The 18,789-nt window shown below is 47.5% G+C and overlaps 1 protein-coding gene across 1 annotated transcript; it reads right to left on the bottom strand.

Moving 5' to 3' along the window:
- Positions 1 to 3,308: 3,308 nt before the first annotated feature.
- Positions 3,309 to 18,531, bottom strand: KCNK6 (potassium channel, subfamily K, member 6). Its single transcript, XM_006899694.1, has 3 exons — positions 18,225 to 18,531; positions 3,654 to 4,049; positions 3,309 to 3,532 (listed from the first exon to the last, which is right to left on the bottom strand). Exons 1-3 carry the CDS (start codon positions 18,529 to 18,531, stop codon positions 3,309 to 3,311), a joined length of 927 nt encoding a protein of 308 aa, XP_006899756.1.
- Between the last annotated feature and the right edge of the window lie 258 nt (positions 18,532 to 18,789).

The following is an 18,789-nucleotide window of genomic DNA, read 5'->3' as shown; positions in this document are numbered from 1 at the left end:
TCTAGAGAATCTAGTCTAATATTGTTTTTGTTGTTGTGTACCGTCGAGTCAGAACCGACTCATGACCCTCTGGCGGGTTTTCAGAGGCAGCTAATTGCACAGAAGGAGGTTGTCAGTCTTCCCACAGAGCCGCTGGTGGATTCAAACCATGTGCCTTCAGGATTACAGTGCAGCTTCTTGGCACTCTGCCACCAGTGTTCCCTGGTCTAACATAGAGGGGTTAAACCAATTATTATGAAGAGCTTGGTACCATGCCTGACAGAGTAAAGCCTATATACTTATTTGCTATAGTTATTGAAACCACCTTACATGACTTCCTAGCATGATTTGACAATGTAGAATTCCCTTATTAAAATTCTCTTTTAATACTCCTCACTCTCCTGTCTTCCCTCTATCATTCCTTTTCTTACTCCCTTATAAGCTCATCTTCTGTCACTGTCTCTCCTTGTAATGACACTGGCTGAATGGTCATTGCTCACCATAAGCAGCTTTATGATAATCAGAAAAAGGCACTCCTTTTGGGAACATTTAATATTTAGCCTTGAACTCCAAAGGCAATGATCTGAAATGGGAACATGAGTTACTTTTGGTTATGAGGTAAAGTCAATGGGGAAGCTTTGAGAAGTTTTCTTGCTTCCCAAGAGACGAAAATATAAAGATATTCAACTCCTTCCTAAATCTGAAATCCCAGCTGGTTGCAAGGCCTGGATATACAGCAGTCACTGTGGCGTCATGAGGGTGGCCAAGTGGGGAATAGAGCCTTCAGGTGGTGGCGGCAGAACCAGAGGACGAAGGGGATTGAGACAAGGCTCTCTCAGAACTGTGGATTGTGTCCTTCCTGGAGGCCCCACCCCAAACCCTAGGCTTCCTGCTGATATATAAGAGATCAAAGCAGAACAAACTCACCATCAAGGTGATTCCGACTCACAGAGACCCTACAGGGTAGAAGAGAACTTCCCTCTAAGATTTCCAAGGCTGTAAATCTTTACAGGAGTAAACTCCACATTTGCTTGGTTGATTCAAAATACCAACTTCTGAGTTAGGAGCTAATCATCTCTTTAACCACTATGTGACCAAGACTCCTGTCATCACCTTCTTAGTTAATTTAAGTCAGAGTCAGGATTTTGGCCCTTGTAGCAAATAATTCTCATAAGTGATACGAAAATCCTAAGGCTGATTTCTGAAGGACCCCTGGTGGCACAATGGTTTGGCCTTTGCTAATCCAAAGGTTAGTAGTTCAAACCTGCCAGCTGATTTGTGGAAGAAATGACCTGGCCATATGCTCTGGAAAAATTAAAAACCAAAATCCAAACCCACTGCCATCAAGTTCATTCCGACTCAAAGACCCTGTCAGACAGAGCAGACCTGCTCACAGTGTTTCCATCTTCAGAGAATCCTGCTTCTTCTGTCTCCTGTGGAGTAACTGCTGAGTTTGGACTGCCAGTTCTGTCCTAGAGTCAGAAATTACTGCTTTCTCTACAGCCCTCCCAGGGCTGCCTCATCCACACTCATGGTGTCAGTTCCCTCAGCTCTCTCCAGCCTAGTTCTTCCCCACCCTAAGTCCCACCCTCAGAATCCTGTGACCTCTTGACCCATTTCCCTAGTCTCATACCCATTCTGTTTCAAACCAGCCTCAACATCCCATGTTAAACAAGTTGTTTCTCCTAAGTCCCAATCTCAGGGGCCAGGGATTCTGTCTCCAATCAGGCCCATAGCCTGGCCAAATGGCCCATGGCCTGGCCACTTGGATTTCCGGGAACCCTTCCGCCAGCCTCTCCTCCTCTTCACCTGGCCCTGCCTGAGCCTCCCCTGGACACCTGCCCCAGGCTTCTTGTCTGGCTCCCTTTCATAGATCTGCCAAAGGGATCTTCAAAAGTCCAATCTTAACCACAATCCTCTAACCTTAACCTTACCCTTCCTAAACCTTTCTATGGCTTCCTACTGCCCTCAGGGCAGAGGGCAAGTCAAGCTTATCCCTTAAGGACACAGAAGATGTACTCATCCATGGCTAACCCTCCACATGCCAGTCACAGAAAACACTTGCTATCAGCTGATGTCCACTATGCCTTCCTACATCCTGACCTTTGTCCACACGATTCTTTCTGCCTGGAAAGCCTTTTCCACTTAACCACAGTCTACTGATCTAGCAAGGTCCAGCCCAAATGCCCCATCCCTGCTGCAGCCTCAACTGGGCCTGGCACAGTGTATGACCAGAATAGATGTGTCCTTGGTAGTAAGTGCTTTGACTAATGTATGTACCATCTCAGGAAGAGATGGCGGGATGTGATGAGATTATGGAATGAGATTCTATCTGCTTCCGTCCTGCTAGGCTGCTGCTGAAGATGTAACCTGGACTTCGTGCTCTGGCCATTTTGGGCAGTCACAGTCTGGGACAGATCTGTCTATGTAATTGGATTGCAAGCCCCATGACAATAGAGCCCAAGGCCATCTCGACCAGCATTGCATCCCTAGCTCTGCCCAGCACGGGTCACGCTTTCTGGGTGAATTACTATATATTTCTCATTTAACAGTTGAGGAAATCAAGGCTCAGTCACTTCTCTGAGGACCTCAAGTGAGGTCTGATCCCATTGCTTGATTCAATCAATAATTCACTGAGTGGTTGAGTGATAATGACAGATGGAACATATAAATCCCACTATTATTAAGTCAATCCCATAGGAAAGAATAGCATTACCCATGAGGTTTTTAAGGCTGTAAGTCTTTACAGAAGGAGACTGCCACATTTTTCTCCCAAAGAGCAGCTTGTGGGTTTGAACCACTGACCTTCTAGTTAGCAGCTGAGTTCTCTAAGCCACTGGGCTGCCAGGTGGGAGCTCTGGTGACCTAGAGTGTAAGGAGTTGTGCCGCCAATCCAAAGGGTTTGAATCCACCAGCTGCTCCTTGAAAGGAAAGAAAGGCAATCTTGTCTTGTGTGATTTACAGCCTCTGAAAACCTGCTGGAGGATCAGCCAGGAGTTGGTTCTGACTCGACAGCCATGAAAAACATAACTGCAATGCTACTAGTGCTTCTTGGAGTGAGAAACAGAAAGACAAGACAGAAAAAATAAAGTCAGAGAGGCCCAGAGTGTGAGAAAAGAAGTGCAGAACAAGGTAATGCTGGATGCTAGTGGAAACAAGGTGTGCCAACCGCTGCCACCCAGCTTGGGGCTGCAAACGCAGAACAGACGGCTGGCTGTGAGGTCTTGCCCACACGTGTGTGCATGGGGACACCTCGTGCTGTCTACTCCTGTCCACTGGGCACATGAGCACTAGGCCGGTTCCTCTCCACCTTGAGGCACCTGACCCCGCTACCTGGGGATGGTGGCATAGTCAGCATGGGAGTCAGCAGTGAGCTGCCGGTGGGGGTCTGGCGAGGGGTCCAGAATGCCCCCCTGATCCTCCTCCTCCTGACCGGCACTGGCAGGGCACGGGGGAGGCATCAAGATGAGTTCCGTGAGGCCATAAAGGTCAGACACGTGGCGGAAGGTCTGCAGCAACAGCACCATGGCGACCAGCCCCAGGAAGAGGTAGGCTGCAGAGGGGGCACAAGGGTGATGGTGGGGCTTGAGGACTCAGACTCCCACAGGTCTTCCTGGTGTGACTTGCCCCCCTCAGCCCCTCCAGGGCAAGGCTTGCCAGACACCCGGACTCACCTGTGACTAGCACCTTGTAGAGGGCCCTGTGGGGCTGGCCTGGGGCCTCACCAGGCACGTAGTCACCCAGGCCAATGGTGGACAGGGAGATGAAGCAGAAATACAAAGCATCGAGGAAGCTCCAGGACTCCTCGAGGTGGATGAAGATGGTGGCTGGCACCAGGAAGAAAACGGTCACTACGACCACCAGCAGGAGCATCAGATGCCAACGGGCTGCCTGTCGAGGGTCCCAACCCCGCCGCAGGCTCAGCCAGGAGAGGGGTTTGTGAGTCAGCAGCAGAGACAGGCGTTGGACGGAGGCAGTCAGAAGCAGCATGGTGGCCGGCACGCCGAGGACCGCGAAGGCAATGGCGAAGGCCTTGCCCCCGTCAGTCAGTGGCGTCGTGTACCCGTAACCTGCAGGAGGAAGGGGATGCTCAGTGCCTTCACCGGGGGACTGTGGATACCCCGTCCCAGTGTTTAATTTCACCCCTAGACCTCCTCCTCCCCCAGTTTCTGTTGATGGCACCTCCACCCTTCCAGGCGATCTGTCCAGGCTAAACGTCTTGCTGTCATCCTCAACTCCCTTCTCACTCACATCCACATCCCATTTTTCCATGAATCCTGTTATCTCAGATTTCTAATAGATCTGGGGTGCAGTGGGCTTATAGGGAGCTCTGGTGGCCTACTGGGAAGCAGCTGTGCTGTAATCCTGAAAGGCGTGCTGTTCGAAAGATAGGCAGTCTCCTCCTGTGCGATTTACTGCTTCTGAAACCCACTGGAGGTTCAGTTGTGGGTTGCTTCTGACTCGACGGCACACAACAGGGACTTTATTATTCAAAGTGGCTTTCCTAGGCCAATGCCTTTCGCCACATGGCTGGGCAGAAACATACCAACAGAGTGAACAGTCTATCCATGAGGGGACTGGCACGTTTCCCTGCCTTGCCAGGTTTAAATAGAGCAGGTTCAGTAGCAGAAATGGGGATCTCGCTACCAACCAAAAAGAAGCAGAGTGTAGCACATATTGTTCAGGGCCAGAGATTCTTGCAGCAGCCAGACTATGAGAGCAGCAGCAACTGAGACAGAGTGGGCTTGGGTTGCTGCCCCACAGGGCCAGAGATCAGGGCCTTCAGCCAAACTTGCTGGTTGACTGGTCAGTTGGGGCTGGAGAGGGGACACACCAAAGTCGGCAGTACTAAGGAAGTTTTAGAACACTGACCCAAGCTGAGAGGTTAAAGTTCAAAGGACCTACGAGCATGCTAGAGAAGCTAGAGAAGCTGCCTCGATGGAGGAACTGCATCATGTTGTTAACCCGGACTGTAGGCTGTTAACTTCCCTAATAAACCCTATAATGATGAACATGGTTCTGTGTGGTCACTGCAATGATTTCTGGCTCGGCAGCACAGCAGTGAAAGCCTCAGGAGGGACCACCTGTGAAAGAATTGGTAGAATTAGACCTGGGCGCATGTGTGACCACAGGAAAACAATTTTGTTCAGTGGGTGTAGTTACTGGCAACTGTTTCCCTTTCGGAAGCTAGTGAAGTCAGATGTTGCCATCCTCATGCTGCCCCCACTTTTTTTTTTTACTTGTTGTGTGAAGTCAAATCAGATCCAACTGGCACAGGAGGAAACTGACTGCCCCTCCTTCTCCAGCACAGCATCTGGTGGATTTGAACTGCCTTTGGGATTGCAACAAATTATCAAATTTAGTAAGAATTAATGAAGGCAGTGAGAGAGACAGTTGGAAAGGTTGGATGTGTGTGGGACATGTCTGACCTCATAAGAATTGGCTCTGGGCTGTTGTAGCCTGGGACTGTTCCTCCTGATGAAGTCAGAGGTTTGACAGCTGCCCCAATTCTATCCCATTTTTCACACTGGCATGTGGTCTGAGTTGGTTGGTACTCAGTAAACAGTTTGAGATGTCAAAATACTGAAAGGTGAGGGCTCTAGCCTGGGTGAGAGTCTTATTAACGTGTGTCTGACAGGCCTACCTCCAACATCCCAGAGGACTGTGGGAAGCAGGTCAATGTGCATGTGAGTTCTGCAAGCTCGGAAAAGTGGATTTAGGTGGTGGTGCGATTGACTCACTTCCACAATGATTGGTGGAAGGCATTGCATCCTGGTGGCTTCAGTGTCTAACATATGAGATCGCAGACTGAAAAGTCAGTGGTTTGAATCTACCAGCTGCTCCGCAGAATAAGGATGGGAAGTCTCCTCCTGCAAAAATTGACAGCCTTGTTAACACAATGGAGGGTCGCAGTAGTATGGACTGAGAGCACTGGGTTTAGCTTTTCATTTGCTATCATTTCCCAGAAGGAGCCTGGTGGTGAGTGTTAACTGAAAAGTTGGTGGCTAGAACACATCAGCTGCTCTGTGGGAAGAAGATGGGATAGAATGCTTCCATGAGATTTACAGCTTTGGAAACACTGGGTGGGGGGCAGCTCTCCTCTGTCCTGTAGGCTCACTACGAGTCAAGACCCACGTGACAGCATCGCTTTGGTGGGTTTTTTGTTTGCTGGTTTTTTTCTTCTCCTGCTAAATCAAAGCAAAGGGTCAGATGTACCACTGGAATGGTGAAGGGTTTGGTTTACATTAAGAAGAAAATGTTTTGCACAAAAGACACGCCCTGTGATCAACAATGGCGGGCTGACACTCTTGGTTTGCTCTCGACCAACTAACATTGGCTCATACCACGCACACAGCTGGCAGGTCCACCAGCCACAAAGCCCGGCACTGTGGTTCTGAGTGAGATCCGGGTCCACTTTCACCAAAGTGTGCCTTTTAAAAAAGGTATATTTGAAAAATAATAATAATAAACGGTGGCAACATTGTCTACATAAACTGGTCTCATTGGTACCGACCCCCATATAGAAGAAATCCCTAGCTCTCACCTGGACACTAGTTTTCCCCCGCCACTACAACTGAGTGTGACTCTGTGACGAAAATCTGGCCATTGAGGTAGAAATGAAAGAGACAAGTAATTTCCAGAACGCTCTTAGAGGGCCAAGGAGGATGCCTATCTTCTCTCTGTCCTCTCCTCCTGGTGGCCGGAACAGAGATACAAAGGCTGGAGTTAAGCAGCCAAGGTGGACCATGAGGTGACCTTAGGAATAGAAACCCAGCACTAAGGAGTAATAAAGAAGGAAGGTGCCTGGATCCCTGACCATCCAGCATCGTTCCATCTTATTATATCACTGTAATCTGATGTCTTAACTTATGATTCTGATCCTCATTAATGATTAGGGTTTTGTTGGAGGTACTCCAGCAGCCTGGTTATAATGTCAGATTTGCAAATGACACAAAATCCTCATAAATACAAAAATTAGAATGTTAGAGTAGACTAGGGTCTTTGAGCCTCACTGACTACATCAAAAAAGCCAAGTTCAATACAATTCTTTGTTACTTGTTCCTTGGCTGACTTCAGCCAAGAATGCTCCTCTCTGAGCCTCAATTTCCTTCTCTATAAAAGCGGCTCATAAAAAGGGAAGGAGGTAAGAAATAATCCTTAGTTCAAAGGCAATAAACATAATCTGGTGGTAGGTTGTGGCTGCTAAATGAATGGTTGGAAGTTCAAGCCCACGCAGCTCCAAGAGAAAAATGTGGCAATTAGCTTTTGTAAAGATTTATGATCTTGGGTTTCCAAAAAGGCAATTCTACTCTGTCCCTGACGGTCACTATTGAGTTGGATGACCATGGTTTGATTGATAGTAATAATTCTGTTGTTGCTGCTGTTGGTAGGTGTCATCAAGCCAACTCATAGCACAGTAACCTGAGTACAAAACAAAACCCTGTGCAAGTCTCTGCTCTGCTCGAGCCCCTAACAGTGCAGCAACTGTCAATCCATCTCATTGGGGATTGTCTGCTCTATTTGCTGGAGAAAGACTGTTTGTTTTTTTTTTAATTTTCTATTTTTTGTGTGTGTACCATCAAACCGGATCTGACTGTTACATGAGGAGACTGTCCCTCCTTCTCCAGCAGAGCACATGGTGGATTTGAACCGTGTATCTCTGGGGTTGCAGTGCAGCTTCTTGGCACTAGGCCACGAGAGCTCCCTTCAGAGAAAGATTTTACCAAGCACATCTTTTTCCAGAGACTGACTACTCATGATAATACACACAAAGTGTGAAGCTTATCATCTTCATTTCTGAGGTGCACTCGGGCTACATTTCCTCTAAGGCAAATCTGTTTGGTTTTTTTTTTGCGGTCCCAAAGAAACAGCCCTGTGGTTGTTGCCAGTTGGCATGTCAACTGTGCAGCTTTTGGATTAGAAGCAAAACTTGATACAGATTACACCACCAGAGCTGCCAGCCAAAAGGCTGATGGCTCAAATCCACCTCACGGTGCCTCAGAAGATCTGCTTCTAAAAGTTCTAAATCTTGAAGACCCTCTGGATCAAGATGTGTGGAAACTAGATCACAGAGTGGAAGTAGGAAAAATTACAATGTCGAGACTGTAATCAATGTCATAAAACAAATATACGTGAATGGCTGAACGGAATTGATTCTGTAACCTTTCCCTTCACTTTTCAAACAAACCCTACGGAGCAGTCATAAAAAACCTCACTGCTGTCAAGTCAGAACGGACTGTGGCTCTCAGCCTCACAGGAGAATGCCCAGCCTACTCCCACGGAGCTGGGGATATGAACTGCCAGAGAGGCACTACCTTTGTGTTAGCAGAGCAGCACCCTCCCCATGTCATACTCTGCATAAACGATGGGTCACTGTGTGTTGTTACTGACTGAACTAGGTGCCAATTAACAACAGTAATAATCACCTCAGATTCCCACAGGGTGTGGCAACTAGCAAGGGTTGAGCAAAGCTTCACAGCCACTGGAATGCTCGCTCTCTCTCCTAACTCTCAGTCCCACCCTCAGTGGGGCCTCTCTTGTGGCAAGGCTGCCTCCATTAACTCCAGGCCCGCATGTCTTCCCCAGAAGACAAAGCTGGGGATATTGTGAGAGGAGCTCTGTCTGAGAAGACTTTCCACGGTTTTCCATTTCTACCAAAACGCTCGGGTCCCCTGGTTTCAATCACAGTGTGACTAACTAACCATGTGTTGCGAGGACGCTGCAGAATAGAGCAAGGTTCAGTTCTGCTGTTCACAGGGTCGCTGAGTGGTAGTCACTGTGAAGGCACCTAACTACCACCAAGGAAGCTCTGATGGTTTCTTGTGGTTGCTGATTGCCTTCGAGTTGAGCATGACTCATAGAGACCCTATGAACAAAAGGCCTGAAGCCCCTCTACAACTGTCGACATCTATCAAAGTTCATAGAGTTTCTGGAGGCATGTTGTTTAGGAAATGTATGCCACTCCTGCTCCAAATCTGTCATAGTATGTTATTGTTGTTATGTGCCATTGAGTCACCTGTGATGTACAGCAGCCCTGTGTACAGCTCTGAACCCTCCCCTGTCCTGAGCCAGTCTCACTAATTCCGACACACCAACCCCCAGTGCCCCAGATACTGTATCAATTCATCTCATCTGGGGTCCTTCTCCTAGCTCCTAGGACTGATCTCTCCTGGTCATGGGCCCAAAGTAAGTGAAATGGAGCTTCAAAATCCTAGCCTCCAAGGAGAAACTGGGTTCCACCCTCTCCAAGACAGATCTATTTGTTTTCTTGGCAGTCCATGGTATATTCAAGACTCTTCACCAGCACCACAGCTTGAAGGCATCTAGTCTTCCTTAGTCATTGTCCAACTCTCTGAAGCATAACAAGTAACTGAGAAGACCATGGCCTGAATTAGGCGCACCTATGTATCTAGACTGACATCGTTGCTCTTCATCACTCTGGAGAGGTCCACGACAGCAGATTTTCATCTTTTGGTTTCCTGACTGCTGATGTTAAGAGTATTGATTGTGGAGCCTAGCAAATTGTAATTGCTACCAACAATCTCAATCTCTTTTCCATCTAATATGGTGCTGCCAATTGGCCCAGTGGCAAGAATCTTTGTTTTCTGGATGTTGAGTTTCAGGTCCTCCTCAGTTTCAGCAAGCAAGGTTGTGTCATCTGCATATGGTAGGTAATTAATGAGTCTTTCTCCAATCCTGATGCCACACACTCCTCCTCATAAAGCTCTGCTTCCTGAATGATCTGTTCTGCATGCAGATTAAAAGGTATGGGGACAGGATGCATCCTTGATGCACTCCTTTCCTGATTTTGAACCATGCAGTGTTTCCTTGCTCTGTTCTGAGGACTGCTTCTTGGTCCATATACATGTTTTGTATAAGCATGATCAAGTGCTCTGAGATTGCTATTTTCCTCAAGGTCAGCCACAATTTATTGTGATTCACACAGTCAAATGCCTTTGTACAGTCAATGAAACACAGATAGACATTCTTCTGGTACTCTCTGCTTTCTGCTAAGATCCATCTGACATTGGAAATAATGTCCCTAGTATCATGACCTCTTCTAAACCCAGTCTGTATTTCTAGTAGTTCTCTTTCAATGTACTGTTCAAGTCTTTTCTGGATAATCTTCAGCAGGTTTTTGCCAGTATGTGATATCAGTGATATATGGATCTCTTCCAGTCAGTTGGCCAAGGAGTTATCCTCCAGATTTCTTGGCACAATTGGTGAGCACATGCAGGGCAGCATCTGTTTGCTAAAATACGTTAATTGGTATTCCATCAGTTCCTGGGGCTTTTTTTTTTTGCCAAGCAGCCTGCACTTCCTCCTTCATCACCTTTGCCTCACGCTCATATGTTGTTTCTTTAAATTCTTCTGTGTCAGCCAATTCTTCTTGGTACAATGACTCTGTATACTCCTTCCATCTGCTTTTAATTCATCTTGAAACATTCAAGACTCTGTTCATACCATTCTTAAACAATACAACTCGTGGCTTGGATTTATTCTTTAGTTCTTTCAGCTTAAGTAAAAACTAGGCCTGGTGCTGATTGTGGAACAGACCATCAACTTTTCATATGCTAGTTCAAATTTTTAAAAAATCATATCCACAGGAATTAAAATTTGACCTTGAGTCTATCTCCCATGAATTTAAAAACCAACTCAGGAATAGGTTTGAGGCTTGAACACTAATGAACGAAGATCAGATAAGCTGTGGGAAGATGTCAACAATATTGTTTATGAAGAATCCAAAAAGTCATTACTAAGAAGGAAGAAGAAGAAAAGACCAAAATGGATGTCAGAAGAGACTCTTGACTATTGCACTAGAGCTCCGAGAAACCAAAGCAAAGGAAGAAATCAAGAAGTTAAAGAGATGACTAGAAGATTTCAAAGGGCAGCACTGAAGAAAAGGCAAAGTATTATAGCTTAGTGGTAAGGAATTGTGCGGCCAATCCGAAGGACTGCAGTTCAAATCCACCAGATGCTTCCATGGGAGAAAGATGTGTAGTCTTTTCCCTTGTGATTTACTGCCTCTGAAAACAACTGAAGGGTCAGCTATGGATCAGTTCTGACTCAACAGCAAACCACCACCACCACCAAATGGCAGCACTTCACATACGACTTTCTTCACACCAAGGCCATGTGACTCTGGGTTCAGAGCCGTACTCCACACCTGCCAACCTGTGTGACTTCAGGCACGTTTCCTAACCTCTCTGACCCTCACTTTCTGTCGCTGAACAAAATAAGGCTAAGAATAGAATAGTTTCCTGCCTCATAAACCTGTTGTTCTGATTAAGTGAGCTCAAGCCTTCATGTAGCAAATGCTCTTGTCAGGCTATTATCATTAAGAAGTTGCTGCGAGGTGCCTTCGAGTCTGCTCCAACTCACAGTGACCTGACGCACAACAGAACAGAACCATCTTTACAACCTATAGTGTGTTCCAGTTCTTGTACCAATCCATTTCTTTGAGGGTCTTCCTCTCTTTTGCTGACCCTCTATTTTTCTAAACATGACATCTTTTTTCCAGGGATTAGCCCTTCTGATAACATACCCAAAGAATGTGAGATGAAGTCCTGCCATCCTTACCCTGAGGGCTGAAAATGAGCTGCAGATCCAAACCTGCGTTTGTGCCTTGTATCTGAGTTTTCTCACCTGCAGGGCCAGCTCAGCAGACGCTGAGATGCAGGAGGAGGTACAGAGAGGTACAGGTCTGACCCAGCAGCAAGTTGGGCCTGCCCAGTCCAGATACACAGCAGTGAGCCTCAGGGAAGGCCAGCCAATTCCAGGGCCCAGACTCACCCCAGCTCTGCCACTGTGGTGTCAGCTTCTAAGGGCATACAATAAGACATCAAAGACAAACGCCACCTTCTACTATTGCAGGGGCCACGTTTTAAGCCTAGAATCACCCTGCCCCAGCCTCCTGTACTCCCAAAACCAAAGAGAGAAAAAAAAACCCCAAACATTTTCAGGCTAGGGTGGAGCGGCCAGAGGATGGCAAGGCTAGACTAGTGACATACAGGGATTTCCCAGGGAGATTCCACCTGAGCAGAGGCTCAGGGAGGGGGACGCTAGACAGCTGGTGATCTTATATCAGGGGCTCGTGTCCCAGTTCAAAACAGATCCTGGTTTAGGGATGAGATTGTAGGTCCAAAGAGGAACAGGCAGTGGTGGAGGAGTTTTCTATATTACAAGTGGGATTCCGTGGATCTTCAAGCCTACGGAGCTTCGGAGCTCACGGTGGGCCTGAGGGTAGTGATAAGTGTGTCAGAGATGATGAAGACGGCACAGGACAGGCTTACATCTGTTGTTCACAGGGTTGCTAGGAGTTGACTGGACCACACCTAGCCACAAGGGTAATCAGAGAAGGTGGGGCGTCAGTCCTGATTGGGTGCCATGTCAGGTTATTCTAGCAAAACTCATTTACTGTGACAGCTGTACCAATCAGTCCAGGAAGACTAAGGGCACCCACTTCTAACACCAAATTGTGTGGTGGATCCTATGTCTCATTCCACATGCCATCTGTGCCCTCTGGAGGATCTGTTTCTCTCCCCTCAGCTCAGAGCCCAGCAGGTCTTCTCTCTATCCCCTGAGTTCCCTGGGGCTAGTTAGTACCAGCCCCGTTCAAGCTTGGAGGTCCAAGCTTCATACCAGCCAGACCCCACTACCCTGTTTGGCCTTTTAATTTGCTATAATGACTCAGTACTCACAGAGAGCATATTTAAACCCTGCAAAGGAACTCTTTAATCACTCTGAGGACTAAAGTATACCTGACCCATGTCATGTTGAGGCCCCTCGAGTTGGAACCAGCCTGTAGCTGACCTTCCAGCAGGTTTTCAGAGACAGTGAATTGTATAGGCGGAGACTGTCCCTTTTCCTCCTGCAGTGCAGCAGATGGATTCGAACGGCATGTTTGTGCTGGCAGTTCAATTCCTTACCCCTACGCCACTGAAGTCATGGTCTTTCCAATTACTTCACCTTCACAGAAAACTTGGACAATGGATAAAGAAGACCAAAGAATGGAAGGCTTTTGAATTACAGAGTGGTTGTTTTTGTTGTTGTGTGCCATCGAGGTGCCTGTGAACCATAGTGACATACAGCCTGCCCTGTCCTAAGCCAGTCTCACTAATTCTGACACACCAATCCCCATTGCCCCAGTCACTGTACCAATCCATCTCATCCGGGGTCTTCCTCTCCTGTGCTGTCTGTCCACCCTTCTGAACATAATGTCCTTTGTCAAGGACCTAGCTTTCCTGGCTAACAGTAAGTGAGGTGGCGCTTCAAAATCCTAGCCTCCAAGGAGAAACTTGGTTTCACCCTCTCCAAGACAGACCTATTTGTATTCTTGGCAGTCCATGGTATATTCAAGACTCTTCTCCAGCACCACAATTCAAACGCATTGATTCTTTTTCTGTCATTCTTAGTCATTGTCCCGCTCTCTGATGCACAGCAAGTAATTGCCAAGAACATGGCCTGGATTAGGGACACTTTAGTCTCGAGACTGACATTGTTGCTTTTCAGCACTTTGGAGAGGTTCCTGACAGCAGATTTTCCCAGTGCAAATCGTCTTTTGATTTCTTGACTGCTGGTGTTAGGAGTGCTGATTGTGGAGCTGAGCAAGCTGTAATTGTTAACAACTTCAATCTTTTCTCCATCTATCATGGTGCTGCCAATTGGCCCAGTGTTGAGAAACTTTGTCTTCTTGATGTTGACCTTCAATATTGAATCTCCTGTGGAATGCCAGAAGAGCAAACAAATCTGTCCCAGAAGAAGTGCATCCAGAATGTTCTTTGGAAGCAAAGATAGTGAGATTAGTCACACATATCCTTTGGGGAGGTTCCAGGTGAGGTCAGTCTCTGCAGAAAGATATGATGCTTGGGAAAGTAGAGGGTTAGAGCAAAAGGGAAAGGCCCTCAATGAGCTGGACAGACAGAGTGCTTGCAAGAGTGGGCTCAAGCATAGCCTATATTGTGAGAACGGCCCAGAACTGGGCAGTGTTTTGTTCTGTTGTATGTAGGGTTTGCTGAGTTAACATTAAATCGATGGCATCTGACAACATATAAATGAAGAATTACAGAAGAATCACAAGACATAACTTCCTTGTCTCGGCCACACTATGTCCTCCTCTCCTCAGCACGGTTATCACACAGGACCCTTCACCCTAAGCTCTTATTGGCCTCACCCCAAGTTCACCATGATAAATTACATCACGTCTCACAAGGCTTAGACAGGATCAGACCCCCAAATGGTCCTTCATGAAGTGCCCAGTCCCTGAGGGGCTCTGATGTTGGTGTGACCCAAAAGAACTCAGAACAAGGTGAAGGGCTTTCTGCAAGATGATGACATACTTTGCAGCAAGGATCAAGGGATGAGCACAACACTGGTGGCTTAGTGATAAGGAATTGTGCTGCCAATCCAAACGTACATAGTTTGAATCTATCAGCTGCTCTACTGGAGAAAGATGGGCAATCTCTTCCTGCATGACCTTTGAAAAGCCACTGGAAAGTCAGCTATGAGTTGGTTCTAACGCTACTCAACAACAATAGCATGTCTGTGAATCAGGAAACTCTGTAGGGAGTTTCACTACTAACCAACCCAAAGGTCAAGAGCCTCTCTGAGGGTCTGAATCTACTAGCTCCTCCAAGGGGGGAGGATGAGTAGTCCCCTCCCACACAATTAACAGCCTCAGAAACATAATGGAGGGTCAGACTTCATGGCAGTCTGTAAGTTGTGAATATAAGCTCATTTGGGAACAGGGTTTTTCTCTGTTATGCTATTGAATCGTGTCCATAGGTCATTACACCAATAATTTTTGAGATATAAGAGTAGATTAGATTAGGCACAAAAGCAAGGAAGGAAGCAGAGATGGGGCAAAAGAGATATCACCGACCACATGAAGACGGCAAAGGAATGCACGAAAGAAGCCAAAACGCCAAAGAAAACCTTCTCCTAGAGTCAGTGACCTCAATTCACACTTCTAGCTTCCTAAACTGCGAGGAAAGAAATCTGTTCATTAAAACCACCTCCTTGGGGAGCTCTGGTGGCCTACTGGCAAGGAGCTGCAACTACAATCCCAGAGGCGCACGGTTCGAATCCACCAGATGCTCTGCCGAGGAAGGAGGGACAATCTCCTCCTGTACCAGTCAGATCTGATTTGACGGTACACTCACACACACACACACAAAAAAAACACGGACCAAAATACCCCCAAACAAACAAACCACCTCCTTTCTGGTAAAGCAACACCTAGAAGCTAACAAAAGTGGGGAGTAGCCTTGGAGACAAAGAAGGGGAAATGTCTTTGATGGAGGGGAGACTTCCATTGCTGTCACAATGTTGAAGTAGTGAAAGGACTCTCACATCCACAAAAAAGTCCCTTTGCTTGAGAAATCCAGAATGGGCAAGGGAAAAGGGTTACAAGTACAGAGACAAAGTCTCCGGCATCTGGTGGGGGTAAGGGCCCTGCTTTCATTCAGTGACAGTGTGGAGGTCACCGGGTTCCCTGATAAGGAGTCCAGGTGTTCTCAGGGGCTCACAGGCTCCAGAAAAAAGTGAAAATCTGAGCTGGGGGGTTATGAGTTCAAAGTTCTTAAGGGAAATCCCCAGTTTGGAAAGGATTAAAGGATTTTTGCTGGAGGTAGTTTGAAGGGACAAGGTTCTGTTAGAGGGCTCCCGGTTGGAAGGTCAGTGGTCCTTCCTAGGATGTGCTCTGGGTTCCTTCTTAGAGTATGTGTGTTATCCAATGCTGCTGCATCAGAAATATCACAGTGGGTGGCTTGCAGAACAGAATTATATTTTCTCCCTATTTTTTATTGTTAGGGGCCATCAAGTTGGCTTCCACTCAGTGACAGAATGAAACACCGTCAGATCCTGCCCTATACTCAAGCTGTGTTTGAGCTCATTGTGTATTTTTAATATCTTCCAACCGGAGGGGCTCATCTTTCAGCATCATATCAGAAATGTTCTGCTATTCATAAGGTTTTCACTAGTCAATTTATTTCAGAGGTCAGTCCTTAATCCTCAGCTTCTTAGTCTGGTTGTTCTACTAAAACCTATTCATCATGGGAGACCCTGCTGGTATCTGAAATTCCTATGGGACAGCTTCCTGCATCATACAAGCCATCACGGTATGGCAAACTGACAAGACAAGTGGTGGTTTCTCACTGTTTAGGAGGCTGCTGTGGTTGCTGTGCACGGTAGAGTCAGAAGCAGGTCATACGTGATTATCCAGCAGGTTTTCAGAGGCAGTAGATCACATGGGAGGAGATAGTCAATCCTTCTCCCATGGAAGGGCTGGTGGATTTGAACCATGTACCTTTGGGAGAAGGACGTCATGCTCGGAAGGGTTGAGAAACAGCACAGGAGAGGAAGACCCAGGATGAAATAGATTGATATAGTAACTGGGGCAATGGTGGTTGTCGGAATTAGACTGGCTCAGGAATGGGCAGTCTTCAGAGCTGCTGTCCGTAGGGTCGCAGGCAACTTGATGGCACCTAACAACAACAACAATTTTGAGATTGCAAAACAGCTTCTTATCATTAGGCCACCAGAGCTTCCTTTGGTGGGAAACTGGAAGTCCAAATTAAAAGAGTATTTGCTCTTTTTCTCTGTCAGTTTATATTCTTTAGTCTTTCCTCATCTCTGTTTGCTTGTTTAATCTCCTTTATTCTAATCAATCTCCTTTGTATCTGAGGAGTCACTTAAAACACACCTTATACTAATGTTGTCTTATTAACACAGCAAAAATCCCACCCATTCCTAAATGGGATTATAACACTACAGGAGTAATTGTTAGGTGCCATCGAATCAGCTCCAGCTCATACCAACCTTTTATACAAGACAAAAGCATGCCGGATCCTGAACAATTTCTGTCATGTCTAAACTCATTTCACTCAGAGTCTTGCTCTCCTTTTCCCACCCTCTACTTTTCCCAGCGTGAGGTCCTTTTCCAAGGATTGGTCCCTCCTGACAACATGTCCAAAGGCTGTGAGACAATGTTTCACCATCCTCCCCTCCAAATAGCACCCCGGCTGCACTGCTTCCTAGAAAGATCTGTTTGTTCTTTCGGCTCAGTCCATGTATAGTTCAAAGTTCTCGTCAACACAATTCAAAGCCATCAATTCTTCTTTGGTCTTCCTTATTCATTGTTCAACTTTCAGATGCATACGAAACCATTGAAAAGACTATGGCTTGGGTCTGCCTAACGACAGGGGTGAGGATTCACAGTATATATATATATATATATATATATATATATATATATTGGGGGAGAGAAACATAATCCAGTCCATTATCGTGAGTTCCTTCCAGCGTTCTCATTTGGGAACTGTTGAGTGTCTGAACTGGGAAACACAAAGTGAAAAAGGAACTTTGGGTGTCCCTGTTGGGAAAGCAATCCTGTATTGACGGCTAACCAACCACATCTTAATAGCATGAGGTGTCTGGGAAGAGGACAAGTCAGGGATACCTGTTGGAGAAGCTGGGGTGTGGAGTGGGGTGGGGTGGTCTTTGAGCTGAAGAAAAGAGGGGTCTTGTTGGGTAAAGGTTTAGGAGCAGAAGGGTGGGTGTCTCCAGGTCCTTGCTCAGGGACCTCTACTAGGAGGCCTGTTGTTGTGTGCCATTGAGTCAGAACCAGTCCAGAGCTGATCTTCCAGTGGGTTTTCAGAGGCAGTAAATCGCATGAGAGAAGGGTGAAAGATCTGGAGGTAGGTCTAGGGTTGGTCTTGGCTGGAACTCCCAGGTCCACAGGAAGGTGACCCTCTATTAGGATTTCAAGGCTGTGACTCTTTCTAGGAGGAGACAATCCTCAAGGAGAGAGACTTAGGGATTTGAACTGCCAACCTTTTGGTTAATACTTCATAAATTTGTGATGAAGCAAGGGACGGGGTACTGGAAGGGACTATCTGGCCAGTGATGTGACTGTCAAAGGACCAAACCAGGAGTTGAGGCTCTTTTATTTGGGACCAGAAAGTTCTAGCTAGAGGTCTTCTGAGGTCCAGGCTCAGAGGGGGCGGGATGGACTCAGGTCTTAAGGGAAATGGGGGTCGAGGAAAGGGTTGCAGATGCCCGTTGAAGGTGCTACGAAGGAGGAAAATGGAGGATTCCCTGTGAAGAGGAAGAGTCTGAGTGAAGGCTTAAGGATAGGATCCTAGGCACAGAGGGGATTGGGAGTGATCCACTAGGATAAGGGAATTGTGTGAGGGCTCCTGGAATCGGAAGGGGGCAGGGACGGGTTACCAGTAGTGTTCACATACCTACGGTGGTGACCAGCGTGCTGGTGAAGAAGAGCGCTGAAGCAAAGTCCCAGGTGGTGTCCGAGGTGGTGTTGGCGAACACGCCGCGCCCCAGCCGCCCGGCCGCCAGCACTCGCTCCACCAGCGAGTCCAGGGCAGAGGCGGCCACGCACGGGCTGCGCTGCAGGAGTTGCGCCCGCAGCTGCTCCAGCTCGGCCCGGAGCTGCGCCTCGTGCGGACCCTCCAGCTGCGCTACCAGCAGCGCGCCCAGCAGCAGGTACGCGGCGTACACCACCAGGGCGCCCGCCAGGAGCGCGCCCCGCCGCATGGCGCCGCCGAACCGGCTCCGTGCCTGGCCCCCGCGGCCCAGATGACGTGGCCCCCGCCGGCCGGCCGCTCCGAGCCTAGTTCCGGGAGTGCAGGAGGCCCCGCCACCCACAACCCAAAGAGGAAGAAGAACAAAAGGAGGAGGGAAGGGTGCAAAGATGCCCCGCCTCCGGGAAACTGAGTCACGCCCAGCAACCCGCGATCTTGGCTCCTGGAGGTCTAACTAGAAGTAGGGAAAAGGGCTCTGAAAACCCACTGC

The sequence above is a fragment of the Elephantulus edwardii genome, unplaced genomic scaffold (genome assembly GCF_000299155.1).
Source record: "Elephantulus edwardii isolate Elephantulus edwardi_28Jun2011 unplaced genomic scaffold, EleEdw1.0 scaffold00266, whole genome shotgun sequence".
In the NCBI taxonomy this organism is placed as follows: Eukaryota; Metazoa; Chordata; class Mammalia; order Macroscelidea; family Macroscelididae; genus Elephantulus; species Elephantulus edwardii.
The sequence above is the reverse complement of the archived record's forward strand: the minus strand, read 5'-3'. Positions and strand labels throughout refer to the sequence as shown.